At 35.9% G+C, this 18,828-nt stretch overlaps 1 protein-coding gene and 1 long non-coding RNA gene across 3 annotated transcripts; both read left to right on the top strand.

The window, feature by feature from the left end:
• Positions 1-1,416: 1,416 nt before the first annotated feature.
• Positions 1,417-5,287, top strand: LOC105440578. 2 transcript variants are annotated; one of them, XM_030983748.1, is made up of 3 exons: positions 1,417-1,663; positions 2,407-2,662; positions 4,976-5,287. In XM_030983748.1, the coding sequence occupies exons 1-3, from the start codon at positions 1,643-1,645 to the stop codon at positions 5,032-5,034; spliced, it is 336 nt and encodes a 111-aa protein (XP_030839608.1). In that variant the 5' UTR covers positions 1,417-1,642; the 3' UTR covers positions 5,035-5,287. The 2 variants fall into 2 exon arrangements, with proteins under 2 accessions (XP_030839608.1, XP_011669193.2); XM_011670891.2 differs by having other exon boundaries at positions 1,424-1,663; positions 4,973-5,287.
• An 810-nt stretch (positions 5,288-6,097) lies between these two features.
• Positions 6,098-18,532, top strand: LOC115922921. The gene is made up of 3 exons (XR_004063677.1): positions 6,098-6,559; positions 14,247-14,374; positions 16,355-18,532. It is a non-coding gene; the product is annotated as an uncharacterized LOC115922921 (long non-coding RNA).
• Positions 18,533-18,828: the final 296 nt, after the last annotated feature.

The raw sequence follows: 18,828 nt of genomic DNA, 5'->3' as shown, positions 1-18,828 counted from the left end.
CAAGTGCAAATATTGTGAGAAGATATTCAACTCATCTGGTAACTTAACCAAACACATGATAACTCTGGATATAACTGTGTATTTAACTGTTACTTGATTTAAAAAGACGTTATCATGCACTGCTTTTTATGGTCTCCATTGTGTTAATAGATGCCAGGAAAACATCACTTACGGGGTTCAAATAAACACCCCCAAAAAAATCGGCTCGTGGACGATGCTCCGCATCGTCATTATTGGTCAACCCCCCCCCCCCTTAGCAAAAAGCTAGATCCGCCCCTGAGTCATCCCCCCCCCCCCCCAGGTGTACGAACCTGTCTACGCCACTGCCTCTCACAATACTTGGACAGGGTATTTTAGGAAAGAAGAGTCTCATGGTAGAATTCCTTTGTACCTTTCGATATATGAAAAAAGATGTTGAAGAGACAATACATAATTAGATGAAGTACATGAGAGTGGGATGAATAAAAGCAAAATATAGTTTGTAGGGAAACAGTTGATATATTGAAAGAGAGAGAGAGAGAGAGAGAGAGAGAGAGGGGGAGAGAGAGAAAAAAACATTTACAAAAACAACACAAGCTAGAAACGGTGAAAAGAGAGGTATACAACATCAAAAGAGTATCTGCGAAAAGGAGGAAGAAAGGGGGCAGACGGAGACGGATAGGGAGAGATAAACAGATAGTCAGACAGGCAGAGGGAGGAAGAGAGAGAGAGAGAGAGAGAGAGAGAGAGAGAGAGAGAGAGAGAGAGAGAAAGAGAGAGAGAGAGAGAGGCAGACATGCATAGATACAAAGAGAGAGAGAGAGAGAGAGAGACAGTCGGACAGGCAAAGGGAGAGAGAGAGGGAGAAATAGGCAGATATATACAGATATATATATATATATATATATATATATATATATATATATATATATATATATATATACAGAGAGTCATATAGACAGGTATACAGGCAGAAAAGGAGTACGAGAGAGAGAGAGATAGAGAGAGACAGAGTGACAGAGTGGGAGGGATGGGAGTGGCTTTATAGGAACTTTAAAGACATTTAGCAACTTACAAAATTAGCAACTTTCATCAAACAGAAACAAAAGTGTACACAAATGATAATTCCCCCCAAACAAAAACAACATCTGGTGCGATTTAAGATATCAAACTTACCGATCGAAGATATTGGTGATACAAGAATGTTAACAGTGGGCCTATTACGAGTATTTTAAACTTTAGTTACGTGATGTTTGATACCCACAATGTACATGCAGCTTGGTTCTTCAAACTTTGTCAATACCGGGAATTTTAGGAATATGACATTTATTAGAGGGTGCTTGCTCTTTTTCTGTTATTGACACATCACCTCTTGTAATATACAAACATGGTCTGCATATATTTGATCTCCACCATGGATTGTGAATGGAATGTGTATGATAAAGCACACTAGCTCTCATCATGCAATCACGCATCACTTAGATCTTAACTCAGTGGTGCTTTTCCGTCATCGTTTTGACTGAATACACACGAGTTAGTTTGTGGAAGGGTGTGGTGTTTTCAGATCAAAATCTCGTATGCGTGGAAGAAACAGGAATTTTTGAATTGCTCCTAATCCTCTGTATTTCATATGTCAAGATCTAAGGAGGTATAATCAGCAATCATGTACAGTGTCAACGATGAGGTAAGAAACTTGTATTACTCTGAGGAAACTTATAGAACATAACTATAAAGATAAAGATAATAAGGAAATTTAGATATTTATTTACGGTTACCACTAAAGGAGCAGAATGATATGAATGGCTTTGAATCTTCAGCAAAACATAATTGAAAATGCAAATGCTCTATCTTTTGTCCCTAATATCATCACCATGAGTAACAGCAGTGTAGTAGAAATATACTCTTCAACTTTAAGTTGGCATAAGTTTCGTTTCCCTTTTTTCCTGAAATGGTAATCGCAAAATGATTTATTCTAGATAAACAACGTCCATATCTTCTCATAGCTTAATAGAACCGTCTCTATTACTTTTTATATGCAACACAGTTGTAATAAATAGTACGAATACCAGTGGTGATTGTTATAAATCGTTAGATATTAAATAAATGCCCGTATCCCTGCAGTGGTGTCCCTATTCTCTATAGCAATGTGTTCATTGTCATTTTCTTTGAATTCAGAAAATAAATTTCAGGCTATAGGTCTGCATGATGAACGACAACAACAAGAACAACATCATTTTAGTAATTCGTTATATAATTATAAAGGCCCTTGCTCAAACGATTATCGACTTCTCGTTCAGTTAAACCGTATATTTTTTCTCAACTTTTCTCAGAAGGGCTATTATTTTTGACATGTCAACAGATTTCTTCGATATTTAAAAATACAATAATCATATATCATATTTTGTTTTTTCATTGCACTGATGGTAGTTACCTGAAGGTTTCTTTGATGGTCATCACACCGGGACTCGTTCCAAGAAAACCCGCGTCCCTTCCTCGAAGTCAGGGAGATCATCGAAACAACAATACATCATTAAAGAGGAAGCAAACGACAACGACAGCGACAACGATGACGAAATGAAGAACAGCCGACATCGAATGAGACTTAGGATTGTCGCTGTGGCTCTTGTGTTCACGGTTGCTGCACTCATTGCGTTTGGTGTAGCGCTTTATTTCTCTTCCATGGGTAAAAACACTTATCAAATAATTTCATACTACCTGAGTGTTAACAGTTAGTGGTATCACATTGCGTTCACATTTATGTTAAAAAGTGTCAGTTTTCGTATGTCAAAGACGAAAAGTTTCATTTTGTTACGATGTGCGTGCCTTTACTTACGAAATGTTTTTAGGCACTTGACCTTTTAGATTATTTAAAGAAATAAAGGTATACATATTTCAACCACCTGACGGTCTACGAAACGTCTTGCGTTTATTCACTAATGCTAAAAAGGACCTTGCGATATTAATTTCATTTGCATCATTATGAAATAGGTATATTTTCGCAATTAGTTAATGTTTGAAGATATGACTCGATTACAGATTCGCAAATCAATTATCCTTTAAATTGCAATACACCCCCCTTGTAATGAGTTCATTTGTATGAAAGCAGAACAATAAGAGAAACAGAATGGTAAAAGTTTGAAATAAATCGGACTTATCATGAGAAAATAACGAATGTTTGAAATATGACATCACTTAAAGGTAAAGACCAGTATTGGAAACGCCCCAATTTCAAAAAATGAAATGGAAGCTCTCATTACCAATCATGTGAAAGAATATGTTTTGACTAATACATGATGATAAACAATTTGCCGGGAAACCACCTACTAATTCATATATTTGGTAAATTTGTTTCTCTCATGGTCTGTGGGAGATATAGGGTAGTCCCATATACATCTTTCTGTGTATAGTGCTTGTAACTTTACGAAGAATGGGCCAAATTTCTTAACATTTTGATGATTCCAGATCCTTGCAGATGCAAGATGCTAAATGATCAACCTTTTCTGATCGATTCCACAACGTTTCTTTCACAATGCAATCGCATGACCATAACTGGTCTTTACCTTTAATAAAGACGACTCTAAAATTGGCAATCCAGTCATGGATTGTGACGTAGACCATGTAAAGATTAAAAACCCTTCCGTTTGTCGTGTACAAACATATTATTAATTTCTGTCTTTATCCTACGTGTCTACGTGCCTTCTCCCTTTGGGGGGGGGGGGCACTGCTCAAGATATACTATTGGTAACATATTAGTATTGGTCCTCTAAAGAGAAAAGTCCCTCCTGGTTCATATACTTTCGAAAAAATTGACATTTTACCCATTTTGTGCGTTGTAACAAAGGAGAAAGTTGTTCGCCACTATTACCAATTCAGCCAATGTGTAGTGCCCAAAGGTATAGTGATTACAACTTTCACAAATTCTTAACTGTCTCATTTTCCCCGATTTCTTTCAAACTTTCACCAGTCTGCGTCTTTGATGTTCTTTCTTTCTACACTGTTGGTCATAATGGTGGAATATTTATTTTTACCCCAGTTTAGGGAAGGATTTAAAAAAATTATTTATTTCTAATAGATCTAGATAATGGCATACATTCTCAGATTTTATTGAATATTAATTTGAGAGTGTTTGTTTTGCGTGACTGCTTAATCATAATTGTGCTACTATGCTAATCAGCTAAGGGACCTACGTCCTTAAGTCATAATTGACAGTAATGAGGATTAATGCCTCACAAAAGGGCACTTATAGCTGATCGACTCGATTTTTATCCCGGGGCCTCACAGTAACGAGGCCATTGCTTAGCCCCTGAATCATGACTGTACGCAGTGTTTGCTAGGGTACGCGGCCCCTTCCACAAATCCCCCAAAACGAAGAAAATGCAATAAATTGTCAAAAATTCAATGCATTTTCCCCCGGCCCCCAACAGGAAAAACTTCTCTGTAGGGCCATGCATTATGGTTCAAGGCATGGCCACACAGAGGAATTTTTCCTGTTGGGGGCCGGGGGAAAATGCAATTAATTTTTGACAATTTATTGCATTTTCTTCATTTTGGGGGATTTGTGGAAGGGGCCGCGTACCCTAGCAAACACTGCGTACAGTCATGATTCAGGGGCTAAGCAATGGCCTCGTTACTGTGAGGCCCCAGGATAAAAATCGTGTCGATCAGCTATATTAGTGCCCTTTTGTGAGGCATTAATCCTCATTACTGTCAATTATGATTTAAGGACGTAGGTTCCCTAGCTGATTAGCATAGTAGCACATATATGATTTAGCAGTCACGAAAAACGAACACTCGCAAATTAATATTCAATAAATCTGAGAATGCATGCCATTATCTAGATCTATTAGAAATAAATAATTTTTTTAAATCCTTCCCTAAACTGGGGTAAAAAAAATTATTCCACCATTATGACCAACAGTGTATATAGAGTAGTAACAGTAGTTAGCTATCAAGGTTGGATTTCCCTTCAATTATTATACCGTTCTCATTTCAGAAGATCCGTCGGTAAATCTGGAACCAGTGATTGCTGAAGATGAAGTACCGTCACCTAATTGAAATGACATGATGAAATAGACAACGACTTCCATGATGATCACGAAGGGATCATTTGTAATGTTTCATGATTACAGACGTCATCAGACATTCAATATAACGCTCGCATGACATTCACGATATGGAACGTTTGAACGGGATAGAACATAATAGCATAGGCCTACATGGAGCACATTTCAACATTATCCCGAACTAATGTGTCCGAAAATCAAATATAAATATTGGGACACAAAGAAAGCTTTCATTATTATTATCATCATCATCATCATCGTTATTATTTTTATTACCATTTATATCATCATATTTTTAATATATTTGTTATTACCATTTGTATCATCATATTTCTAATATATTTTGTATTATCATGATCGTTATTACTATTACCAATTTATCATCATAATCATCATCATTATCATGATTCCAAACAAACATGTCATCTTACTTGTCATTTTTATTTTAGAAGTCAGTATCAATTTCTTCAAATTTTAACGTAAATATCTACAGTACTTAGAAAATGTAACGTATTGATTATATGTTCATGCACCCGATACGAGCTGCGACATTAAAGTCATTGACCAGTTTTGGAAAAATGATGCAATATGTATTGACCCGTTTTTGTATCACATCCAACATGTGTTTGATTTGCGTCCAGTAGTCATTAACGCTATTTTAAGACCTACTTTTTGTGGTTAGACTCATTAACCAGGCGACAGCGCCCAGCAACATTTTTTTCTACAAACGACTGTAGCGCCAGGTTACCCGGCCATACATCCAGGGCAGATCAAAGACTTTACAGGGGAGGGGGGGGGGGGGGGGGGGAGGAAGCTTGAAATAAACGAAATTGCGAGAATGAAGCCTTCAACTGGATGCGGTCCCCGGATAATCTTAGCCTTTTGGCAGATTCTGAGGCCTATCCAAATGCTTAAACAGAATATGTATGCGAACACATTTTTTTCGGGAGAAAAAAAGGGGGGGCGTGCGCCTCCCAGTACCAGGCATCCACTGGATCTGGGCAGCGTTTCATGAAACCGTCATAACTACAAGTTCACCGACATCCCATTGAAACGTGTGTTAAACTTAATACACACATTTCAATGGGATGTCGTTGGACTTGTACTTATGACGGTTTCATGAAACGCTGCCCAGATCCCCGACACCGAACACCTGGGGAGGTTTCACGAAACCGTCATTAAGTCTAACTTTTTAGACATCGTATTGAAACGTGTGATAGAGATCTAACACGTGTTTCTACCAAATCTCCACGAGCTTAGACTTATGGCAGTTTCGAGAAACTAGCACTCGCTCTGAATCTGGCGCATCCACGGCCACGCTGGAAGCTCGGATCTGACCGCCTGCGATGCATGCCCCGGACGCGACGGCAGCCCGCTCTCGAGCTAACTCTCCATCGCATCGTGCAGCTGTCTTTCTTCTCTTTCACGAACACGGTTGCCCGACTGAAACAACTAGACCACATTAGTATCCTGACATCAAGATAGGTCTCTATTATGTGCCCATCCGTCTGATTAAGGTAGGTTCTACAGTAACACCGTATTTTATTCTTTTTTTAAATAAATCTAACTTGCACATTCAAATGGAAATAATAGCCCTACCAGGTGCGCCGGGCCCGCCGCTCCCGCCCGGCAGGATACCTAGACTGGTGGACATCACGAGCCATGTCCCTGGTTTTGCCCACACATAGCTGCATTACTATCCTGGCTGTGCAGCTGTGTATTAAAAACTGTTCATATTGATTTTCAGCATTTCAAACTACACTGTACAAAACTCAACTGATTTCACTCAAAATCGGTACTTTAGTGATAGTTGATGCCCCCCCCCCACTCAGTGTTATTTAGGGTATGCATATGCGTGTTCCCCCCCCCCCCTTGCAGCAAAAGTCCGGTGTGTAAAGTCCCTGGCCCCCCCCCCCCCCCACTCAGTGTTATTTAGGGTACGCATATGCTCGTTCCCTCTTTTTGAAAGCACCCCCTATCTGAGGACTGCCAACATTTTCGAACCCCCCTTTCGCGGGCTTTTCACAGGCTTTTCCTGCCTTGGAGACCCCCCTAAATCAGGAAAAATGCTCAATGCACCCCCCTAAATTCAGAATAATTTCTCAGGAGTCAAAAGAGATGAGAGAAAAAAAGAAAAAACACCCCCTTTTTAAAGAAATCTCCGGGTGAAAAGTCAAATACACCCCTTTTTTTACAATTCTCGGGCCGGACTTTGTCGCACGAAAAGTACCCCTTTACCGGACATTTTGGTAACACGCATGCGGTCATTCCGACCCCTGCGTGGGGGGGCCGGGGTAAAGTCAATACGGGTCGACCTTTTTCTTTTGTTATACAAGCCTTTTTCAGCAAAAGTCCGGTGTGTAAAGTCAATACGGGTCGACCTTTTTCTTTTGTTACGAAAAGGACATTTTGGTAACACGCATGGGGTCCATCCGTTCTCGGAGTGGGGGGGGGGGGGGGGCTGGGAGTTGATGACACCTAAATAGCATACAATTTTTTCAACTTAGGTCTATGTTATAGTTATACTTAGAGATCTAGAATCTAGTCTATAGTCATATAGATCTAGACTAGAAAGAAAAATTCAAAAATTCAAATCGTGAGTCTACTGTCAAACTTGCTAATCAACCACTTTGTATACATTGTGTGCATTAGTGTGCAATTGTGTGCAATGTGTTCATCGTGTGCTATTGCTGCCTCTCAGCACGTACATGTAACAGCGCTAGAGGACAATACGCCTAAGCATTGACTCTAGCCTTGCTGGAGTGGTTTTGCCCTGCAGGCCTGGGTGGAATACGATATAAAATATCAAAAACTGTGACTCTAATGATTGCATTTTAGGCGTGGACTTTACGTAAGGTAGCATATGACGTTCAAATCAGATTTCTTAATAATCTTGCCATATGACCCATGTGCATCAACTTTTCACACGTATAGGCTACTGTCGGTGTCATCATGCATCCTCAGCTCATGGTAGCTGCTAGACGCAGGTTGTAGATCTAATAACATTGATATCACTTGGCCTATACCCATCATTTAATAATATTCAATCTGAGCTGTATGGCCCTACGTGTTATCAGTGCCTGTGATATGGTGTAATATTGAAGCCCTAAACAAAATTGCGCTTCAAAATGATCATGATAGAAATGCCTCAAAGAAGTAAAAATCTGTTAGTTTGAGTTACCATTTTTACCATACTCATTTTCCCCAAAAGACTGTAGTGTACATGAATGTAATAAAAAACTGTTAGGTAAACAAAAAATGAAATTTTGATTTCCAATCATAAATATCTTGATAATCAGACAGCTAGGCAATCGGCTTGTAAAGTCATGGGATTCCTGACTGACCTAAATGTTTGTAATCATGATTGCAGCATGAGCTAAATCCAGGAGTTTTTTTCTTCAGAATCTGAGGCAATGTTACCGAGCCACTTAATTGATACCCGTACCCCTATCAAGACTGATAATTGATATAAAACAAAAATTCAAATTTGTTCATAATAACCACTAGAAGTACCCACACTAAAATAACCTTACCCACTGGTGGTAGCTGTTAATACTAGTATGATTAGTATTACTATACTGTAGGACTAGTAATATAAACTCTTCTTTCTTCTCATACAAATCACTTTAAAATAATACAAACATTTAACAAAAAATGTAAATATTTGATACTGGAGGGATAGCAATTTGGTGTGTCACTCTCGATATGGGTGCCAATTAAGGCTTAGTGACATCCATATCATATTTCATGTTATCACCTAGCCCTAAGGCTATTCTAACCAGTCTAGCGAACAAGCTGTTGGTTGTCCCTGTTCTGTAATTGATCATCTTGGTTGCACTCACATTTATGGAAGTTTATGCAAATTTATGCAAGTTTATCCAAATTAATTGTTGACACTATTGGGACCTTTATGTGACTGTAGTGGAATTCACTGCTGCAGGGACGGATCCAGTCTGCAGAAAGGGAGGGGGCCGGCTGAAAGGGGCCCAATTCGTGAAAAAATGTTGAGCACCGAGTTAACACCCACCACCCCCGGCCCCCCTTTGCTCCCCCCTTTCTCCAGGGGGGCGTCTTTTTTAAATCTAAAAAAGGTTAAATTTACCTGTTTATGGGGCCAAGTGAGGGGGTCCCGCGCCCCCCCCCCCCCCAATCTGGATCTGCCACTGCACTGCTGCAATAGTGAAAAACAGACACCATAATCTCTCTTCTCACAGAAGATTTAATATACCTAATGTTAAAGGGAAATCCACCTTATTCTCTAGTATTAGCAAACTACCAGTGGAAGGCTGAACAAATATAAGAAGCACAATGGGGACAATTTGATTTAAATTTAAATCAGACTAAAAGTGACAAAGTTACATGTACACATTTTTGAAGTTGTAAATTTGTAATCATTAAAACATGTAGGTATGGGCTCTTCAAATTGGCTGAATCAGTAACGTCTATAGGATGTAGTGGCGGACAACTTTTCCATTTGTTCCAACACACAGAATGACTAAAATGTAAATGAAAAAGAAAAAAAACATGTACATGTATGACTCAGAAGGTTCTTTATATCTTAAGAGGACCTGTAAATAAACTGATAATTTCCACAAGGAAGAAGGCACTTAAGATTATGTTTTGTATACAACAAACAGGAGAGTTATCCATACATGTCTACATCATGTATTTCAAACTTTTGCCATTCTCTTTTTCTTACAGTGTATTTTTTAAAACCCAATTCAGGGACTCTTCAACTCACACATGTAATGTAATTTATGCTACATGTATGTTTCAGAGGTGAAGTAGACAACAAACAGAAGAGTTATCAATGTCTACATGAATGTACCAAATTGCCAATTTGAGATTCACATTTATTTAGTGATCTCATACTTCAAACATTCATAACTCTTAGTATTGGTCTGATTTATTTCAAACTTTTGCCATTCTGTTTCTCTTACATTGTATTTAAAAAAAACTCAATTCAGGGACTCTTCAACCCATACATGTATTGTAATTTATGCTACACGTACATATTTTGTGTTTCAGAGTTGAAGGGAAATTTTGAATAATTTTTTCCTCATGTACATTTATATATCTATGAATGGTCAATCCCTGCTATTAATACTAGAACACAAGACATATTGAAGCCTCTTCAACAGGTACATTTTGTAAAGCTATGGTGGAGTACAACTGCTGTGAGTATTCTCAAACTTGTGTGTGAGTTTTGACAAGGGAAATAAATCACCAGCCCCCCCCCCCCCCCAAAAAAAGCCTCAAAATTTCACTTGATCAAGGTGACAGAGATCCAAGTTATGGAATTGTATGGAAATAAGATTCTAAATCGTGAAAAGGATTTATATTTTTTAATTTGTGAGATTTTTCTGGTGTTTTTAAGTACGCTTCAACAAAGAGGTAGGCCACCACCAAAATTGACACATCCCCAATTATTAATGATTTCCTGTTCTTTGGATGCTTCTTCTTTATAAAAAAATGGAAGGTATTAGTGGGCAACTTCTCTGTGCATTAGTGAGTTTATGTCATTTTTGTTTTCTTACATTTTTATGTAAAACATGACCACCATTCGCAGTCATGAGGTGATATGAATGAGAAAATAAAGATAAACATAGTTGATTGTAAACATGGAGGATGATAACATTTAAGATAAAGAATACATGCGAAAAAGGTGTGAAAGAGAAAATGAGTGAAGGAAGAAGAACAAAGATAACTGTTTAGATACAAATGAGAAAAATAAAGGCACACACAGGGAAAGAGAGAAGAACAAAAACTGAGTGAAAAGTCATATCCTATGTAGACAGAAATAGGGGAAAGTGAAAGAAGAATATAAAAAACAGTATATGAATAGAAGATATTAAAGTAAAAGATAAAAGAAGGATAAAATAAGAGAACATGAAGCGAGGACAGAAAAAAGAAGAAAAAAGATGTAGACAATAAAAAAGGAATAACATAGAAAATGAGAGAAAGAGGAAAACAGAAGGAAAAAAAGACTAACATAGGGTTATCTCAATAAAAGGAGAAATTTAAACAAATAATAAAACAGAAGAATAGAAAACTGTAAAGTGCTGCATGATATTGAATGTAAATATATGTCACAAGCTTTCTATCTGGGCAGATTTCTCCTGGGTACATTTTGAAATTCTAATCACCTACTCGTCATCACAATGAAATGACCTAATGAATAAAATGATGTGATTTTTTATTTTTCTCATCAATGACGATTCATTAATTTTCAGATTTCCTGTTCTTCATCCCAAGTGTTAATATTTGTATAACCGATTTATGTTCTATAGTATTTTGCTCCAAAGTTACTATCCCGTTTCATTCTATAAAATGCACGATAAGCAGACTCTAGATTTGTGCAGCTACTTTTACATACATGTACATGTCCACTTTATTACCCCGTATCTGTAGCTAGATATTTGGGATGCCAATTTGAAACAAAGTCTGTCAAAAGTACCCTCCTTAATACCCTATTTCCAATGACACCCATGTACCTTTATTCCTGTTAGGTGCTTAACATTGCACAAACTTAAAACAAAACAGTACCTGGAACTTGCAGCTGCAAAGAGAGAAAGAGAAAGAGAGAGAGAGAGAGAGAGAGATATTTAAAGAGAGAGAAAAGGAGATCATACATGTATGAGAATAATAAACTGGAAAGAGTGACTATTATTGATTGCAAAAGTGACTGCAATTATTTGTCAGTAAATAAATGAAATGTAAATTACTTTGGTATGTAGAAGGAAAATTGTAAGGTTCAGAATTCAGAATTATTTTCTAATCTGCCCTTCTCTATCACCTCTGCATTAACATCATCACCCCTTTTTAAATATCCATCTGATATCCCTCTAATAGAAAACTGAACAGCTTTTGAGCCATAATGCATGGCCATTCAGAGGATTTGTTTATGTTGGGGACCGGGGTAAAATGCAATAAATTTCATTTTCTGTTTTTTATTTTGTTTATGGAAACTGCCCCCTATCCTAGCCCCCGCTTCGTACAGTCATGGTTCAGTGACAAAGCAATGGCCTCGTAACTGTGAGGCCCCAGGATCAAAACCGTGTCGATGTGCTATATTAGTGCCCTTTTGTGGGGCATTAATCCTCGTTACTGTCATTTATGACTTAAGGGCGTAGGTCCCCTATTTGATAAGCATAGTAGCATACACATGCTTTAGCAGTCACGCAAAACACACATTGTCAAATTATTATTCAATAAAATCGGAGAATGGATACTATTATCTAGATCTATTATTTTTAAATTATTTTAAAAATAATTCCATAAAGTGGGGTAAAACAAAAATATTCCAACTATATGAGCGACAGTGTATAATGTGAAGCATCCATGTTGCACTTTCTCCCTCTTCGTATTCTTATGCCATTTTAAAAACTATTTATTACAAATCTTTAATATAGTAAGACCCTACATGTACATTACATGTACATGTGCACATATTTTCAGAAGAGTCATATTATTGAGTGGAAAATACAGCTTTTCTATTCAATTTCCATTATGTTCTATAGATTAGGTAAAGCTAAATTAATTAATATAATTTGAGTTAAAATACATGTTTCTCTGAGGATCCAAAACCATTGAATACTATTGATTACCTAAGATTTAACTAACCATGGTCAGTTATCTTTCATTACCATAATATTTTGCAATTTGTCTGAATTTGTATAGAAATAAATGAAACTAAAGTATAATTTGCATATTAAAAAGATAATGTTTTTCTCCAACAATAATCAGCTGATTATCCTTTATTTTTGTTTGTTTGTAGTTGTTTTTTATTGATATATTTTATTTATTTCCTGTACAAAGATATTAATTGCATAATGTTTTCTCCTTTAAATGATTTTTTTTTCTATTTTGATCCAATTTCCAAAAGATTACCCCTTATCCCTACAGTATATGCAATCTCCTACATGTATATACTACATGTAGCATTAAAAGTTGGCCAGTCTTCCTTTTAAAAGTTATTGGATTTTTGTTTGTGTGTGTCTATGTCAAAGTTATTCTTATGCACATCTATTTTTCATTTATTCTTCAACTCTGGTATGATTTCCATTCAGTTTGGTATATATTGTATACAGTGTACATATTACGTAGAGCCGTTCCTTGGTTTTAGCGGTCTATGGTTTTAGTCTTTAAAAGAGGGTTGGGTGTGGAAATTTGTTCCCCCCCCCCCCCCCCCCCTCTGTGCAAAATTAATGACTGCTGTGGATTGCAACCTGTAAGTTTTACAGTGCACATCAACTTTATAATTAAGTTACCAAAGTTGGAACTGGTACATTTTTTTTATTATACGCACTGAATAGTAACTTTGAGACTAAATTTGCATAAAATCTGACTGTCCATACATTTTAGCAGTAATTTATTGTTTCCATTGTTGCAATGCCAAATGAAATAATAATTATAGCTTGCAGTAAAATCTTAGGATTTTTGTTTTTCTACAGGGTGTCTACTGTCTAAAAAGAATATGCAACAATATTTTTATTGGATACATTTTAAAGTTTTAAACGGTACTCATCCATTCATTTTGTTGGCAGTGCTGTGTTAGTATTATCTAAATACCATTTGTGTACAAGGAACAATACTACCCCACAAACTTAAGTTAGGATTGTTTTTGCTAGACGTATCACATTTCAAATGTTAAAGATAGCATGTTGCATGCATCAGTGCACAAGAATACTGTGGCTTCTACATTTTAAAACAAACTTTCAATTTAAGTCACTCTTATTTCTTGGAAACAATACCATCATTGATTTGAAAGAAAATAATATACTTATTCATGCAGCTCTTCAAATATTTATTTCAAGTTAAGCAACAACTACCAAACATTGATTTTATATCATCCATTTCAGCAGATCTGCATGAACATGTATTAACAATACCTACATGTAGTTTTTGTATTGTATATTATTATGCAGATTCATATGAGTAGAAATGTATATGTCTTGGCAGCTCCTGATTCAATTATATCCTCTCTCTCTCTCTCTCTCTCTTTCTACCTTTTTATCCCTCTTTTCCCCTCTTTTTTTCCCTTTTTTTTTACTTTCAATCACTCTAGCTACCTCTCTCTTCCCCTTTTTGATCGCAGGAAGTTGCAATATTGTTATTATGTCACTGTAATAGTTCTGTATAAATGCAACTTTACATGTGTATACTTATACTTAATTGTAACTATTGCTCTTACCCAAACTACAGTCTTCTTTGGAGCAAACTGTCAGACATTTGCGGTAGTATACAGCTGAAATGGAATTTCCGTTCAACCAAACAGTATACTTCAAGGCTATTTCTCAGCGACGAGGGTTAGCTCCAGGTAGCAGTAGCAGGTACATGTAACAATATCTTAAAAACATTTACTTACCTGTAAGTCCTTTTCATGTGAAGATGATTCAAAGTACAACTATATTTATTTATTGTATAAAATGACCTGCTTTCATAAAGTCCTCTTGTGAAATCTTATGAATTTGAGTCCAATCCCCCCCCCCCCACCCCCTTCCTGTTTTTCTGGCTTCTATGTATTCTTTGAGCCAGCCCTTTGACGTATGCTTAGATCTTTTAAGTTGCAAATTTAGAAATTGCTTTCTTCAGTCAGCAACATAATGCATGATTCACATAGATTAGGGATATGTACCGGTAACCCATAAGATATAAGAACAAATTGCGATAATGAAATGAAGTGTGGAAGAGAGGATCTGAGCTAGAAGACTATAAGGAGAATGCAGCCAAGGCTAAGCAGCAGGAACCAGTTTGGGCTTCACTCAAGACACAATATAGTTTTTGCAATGAGCTGTTAAATACTGGGTCTTTCCTTGCAGAGTAATAAGGGAGCAAGAGAAAGACCATCACCATGTATACACGTAGCAGAAACACAAAGCAAATAAATTTGAGACATTTTATGATTAATTATGTAGGAAGCCAAATCTAATTTCAAACGTCACTTGTCATCTTTTATGTGATAGATCTACAATTATCATAACAGTAATGTTTGTAGCCTTAAAAAGAAATTGCAAGAGGAATGTCAATAAATAAAGTCTACACCATTCACAAGATGCTAATTTGCATTTAACACCATTCCAACAACTTTCAAATCAACTCCGGCAATTATGTTCTGATTCTATAATACATCTTTGTAAATACATCTTTGTAATGTTTGCAAGTTTCAGAAGATGAACCCTGCAAGGCCATCAAAATTACGACAAGAGTTCCATATGTACACGTAACCACCACTAAAATTGAAGGAAAAAATATGGGTATGCTGGGTTAGGATTAGGATGAGAGTGAGGGTAGGCTATACAGCTGTGCATCGATTTTAGTGGGGTTATATATATGGAACTCTTTCCGAAATTGCCTGTAGTTGATTTTTTTCCTTTCTCTTTAGGTAGTTGCAGACATGTTGTTTTGGTCATTGAGTTTTTTGTCTGTAGTTTTTCTGCTTTTCTCAAAACCATCATTATATCAAGGTAGACTTCCCCTTTGATAACCAAGTTTCATCAGTGTGTGTAGTGAACATTCCCTCTTTTTCCAATACACTTTCGCAATATAATTAAATAGTTATAGATTAATTGTAATGCATCTTTGCAAGTTCATATTTTCATGTTTTCATGATTTGATTTATAACTGTTTTAATGCTAACCCTGATGAAACAGTACTGTAATTATTATGTACCTACATGTAATATACACTCACCCATAAACTTTATCATATTCAGGAGGATATCCTGCAAATCTATGATCATGGTTCTATTAAACTATACAATTTTCAATTAAACCTCCTTTACAGAAAGGGGAAATCAACAAGTGGCACCATTCATGTTTTTTTTTATAACTTATATGTGTAGATAGAAAAAATGCCTCACAAGGCTTTTCAAGATGATGTGGTCATTACCTCTTAATAGATTATATGTCAAAGTGGTTACAGTATGAGAGAACCTTTTCCACGTATGTAGGAGGATAGCCTTTAGATATATATTTAAAATTGAATTTCCAATCATTCTCTCTATAGATAAATGTACAGTATATAAAGAATGATATCTAGGGACTTGATAATGACATGTTCGATAATAATCAGTTTGTGTTCTTAATTAGATGCATTCATTCATTCCTAAAAGAAAGGCTTTGGAGCATACATGAATTTAAAAAAGAAGTCTATCCCACTTTATTTGTTACATGGAGGTTAAAGAATTGATATGATTTTAAATTTTTTATTAGAGACCTTTTGTAAAACCCTGATAGAATCAATTTTGATTTGTTTACGCGATTGTTGTATTTTTACCATTCACGCTATCATTTTCTTCTTTTTCTATGCAGGCTGGAAGTAACACACATGTGCAGTGTTTCAGTCGAAAACGAATACCACCCATTCAAAATCGGTTATAGGATCTTGTCCATATGTCCATATTTTTGTATGCATGTGAAACATGGACCATGACAGCAGACATTAAAAGAAGGATACAGGCACTGGAGATGAAATGTTTCCGCAAACTCCTCAGTATCTGGTATAGAGATCACATAACCAACGAGGTAGTGAAAATCAGAATTGGAAACACCATAGGGCCGTATGAAGACCTCCTGACTTCAGTGAAAAGATGCAAAGTAAAGTGGTATGGGTATGTCACATGATCATTTGGACTGGCCAAGACTATTCTACATGGAACAGTACAAGGAGGGAGACGAAAAGGCAGGCAGAGGAAACGATGGGAAGACAACATTAACGAGTGACCTTGACTGAAACATCATACTTCGTAAAGCCAAGAACCACGAGGAGTGGAGGAAGCTGGTAGTATAAATCTTCAGTGGTGCCCCAAGGGTCAGCCAGACTGTGGGATAGGTGAAGGTGAAGGTGAAGGAAGCTAAGAATCAGATAGTTAGACATTATATTGGATCATTTATCCTTTCCTTCAAAAGGAATGTTGCTTTATACTGTAGCACATAAACAATGCTTTTTAATTGGCAATATTTCAGTTCAGTACGCTTGTTATTAATTTCATCAAACATTAAAATGTAAAAGGGAGAAACACTGTCATTTGAAAATCAAAATGTAAGTCATAAAAATTTCACTGTCTAACTATCTGAATCTTGTCAGGATCCATGTACGAGTTAGTGCAATTCTTTTCTCTTCACTACAACCGCATTGATTTACTTTAATAGCATGTTACTAGGTACATCAATTGATGAGAAAAAGCAGCAAAACGCTTTAAATTTGTTGTAGTCTTAAAATTAAAGTTGGAAGTTTCCTAAAAAGGGAATTTTAGAACACTCCTTCAACTGACATGCACGGATGTTATACTTATGAATTTCCATACATTAATGTCTTTGTAATGCATGTTACCAAACAAAAAAAAGTATCATCAACCATTCTTGTCATTTCCTGTGCAATTATTTTCACATCCTGGCTTAACAGTACATAAACAGTGCTCTTTTATTTTCAATATTTCAGAAAAATGCATTTGCATTATGATACATGCAGGTATAGTTGGTCAAGTAAGAATATATTTACAGCATGCTCACTATGAATTGATTAAATCGCCATTGAATCTAAAAGGTATGTTATACCTCATTGTATATTCAGAAGGAAAAAGTGTGAGGATAGCTTTAAAAAAAAAAAAAAATCATGAGTATCCATAATGATGTGAATATGTACATGTTTGTTTGTTGCATATGATTCTTCCTTGGTATCAAAGCTGTAATAATTGCATATTTATGATTCAGCATAATACTTTGTTCATTACAAAAAAAAATATGTCATAATTTTCCAAAACGGTAGTGTAAAGAATAATGTAAGATTGAGGTAAGATTGTTACATATATTCTCTATACGTATCAACTAAAATGTAAGTTTTCAAATGAGATACTATTTTGTCCCCAGATGAAATAAGTAATGGATCTTTTTTGTTAAATGTCAGCAAATGATCTAAATGAACATGTGTTCGGGTATATCAAATCTTGTACATGTAGTTTCTATAGCTAATATAGTTTGGAGGACTTAAAGATAGAAAAACTGCTGATTGATTAATTACCATTGTTTGTATTGTTCACTATAACCAGCAAGTAAAGGGACATTTAGTAGATGCCAAGAAAGTATTTCCAAAGCAATTACATTTCTCTTATCCTGTAATGTATTTTTTGCGTCAATAAAAGCAAATGTGAGGGTTGTCCACATAACATCACAACTACAGAACAGTTTAATTGAAATTAACATACATATTACATGTATATATGTGTATTATGGAATAACTTAGAATATTTCATAATTTGTTATTATTATCCAGTTCATTACATTTTTACCAATGTATTTCTTCAATATTTCTACTTTTCCTCAGAGCATATGCTGTGAACTAATGGATATTCCTTGTCAGTTCCATCATGTTATGTCAATGGGCTTACACTGTATGCGTGTACATGTCCTTTTTGCAATGTACATGTGCTACGAAAATGTCAACAATATTGTTTGAGATATAAAATATAGAGTTAACAAGTGAATTATTCATACTCCTTGTAAATGTGATTTTTGGGGATGCATTTTTTTGTAACTTAAGAATGAAAGGTTGACTGGGTGAATTAGGGCCCTTTTAGAAATAAATGTACATGTAGTTGTAACGTTTTCAAATGGATGAAAGTTTTACGGTGTAATTGTTGAAATCAAGAATTTTAAATTCTGTTTTCATGTTCTCACAATAGTTGTGTTAAAATTACAATAAGAAAGTTAAAACTTGTAAAAATATGCCACCTTGAAAATGGACTAGACTGAATAATTTTGAATTTGTAATATCTATGACAATTATC

Source organism: Strongylocentrotus purpuratus, unplaced genomic scaffold (assembly GCF_000002235.5).
Source record: "Strongylocentrotus purpuratus isolate Spur 01 unplaced genomic scaffold, Spur_5.0 spur5_scaffold_13, whole genome shotgun sequence".
In the NCBI taxonomy this organism is placed as follows: domain Eukaryota; kingdom Metazoa; phylum Echinodermata; class Echinoidea; order Camarodonta; family Strongylocentrotidae; genus Strongylocentrotus; species Strongylocentrotus purpuratus.
Note: the sequence above shows the minus strand (reverse complement) of the source record. Positions and strands in the feature narration are given on the sequence as shown.

Bases quoted from the DNA above. Each gene is read 5' to 3' on its own strand.
- LOC105440578 (XM_011670891.2), top strand. From the start codon at position 1,643: ATGTACAGTGTCAACGATGAG. The intron at 1,664-2,406 runs GTAAGAAACTTG...CACTGATGGTAG, and splicing joins TGTACAGTGTCAACGATGAG to TTACCTGAAGGTTTCTTTGA. The intron at 2,663-4,972 runs GTAAAAACACTT...TTCTCATTTCAG, and splicing joins GCTTTATTTCTCTTCCATGG to AAGATCCGTCGGTAAATCTG.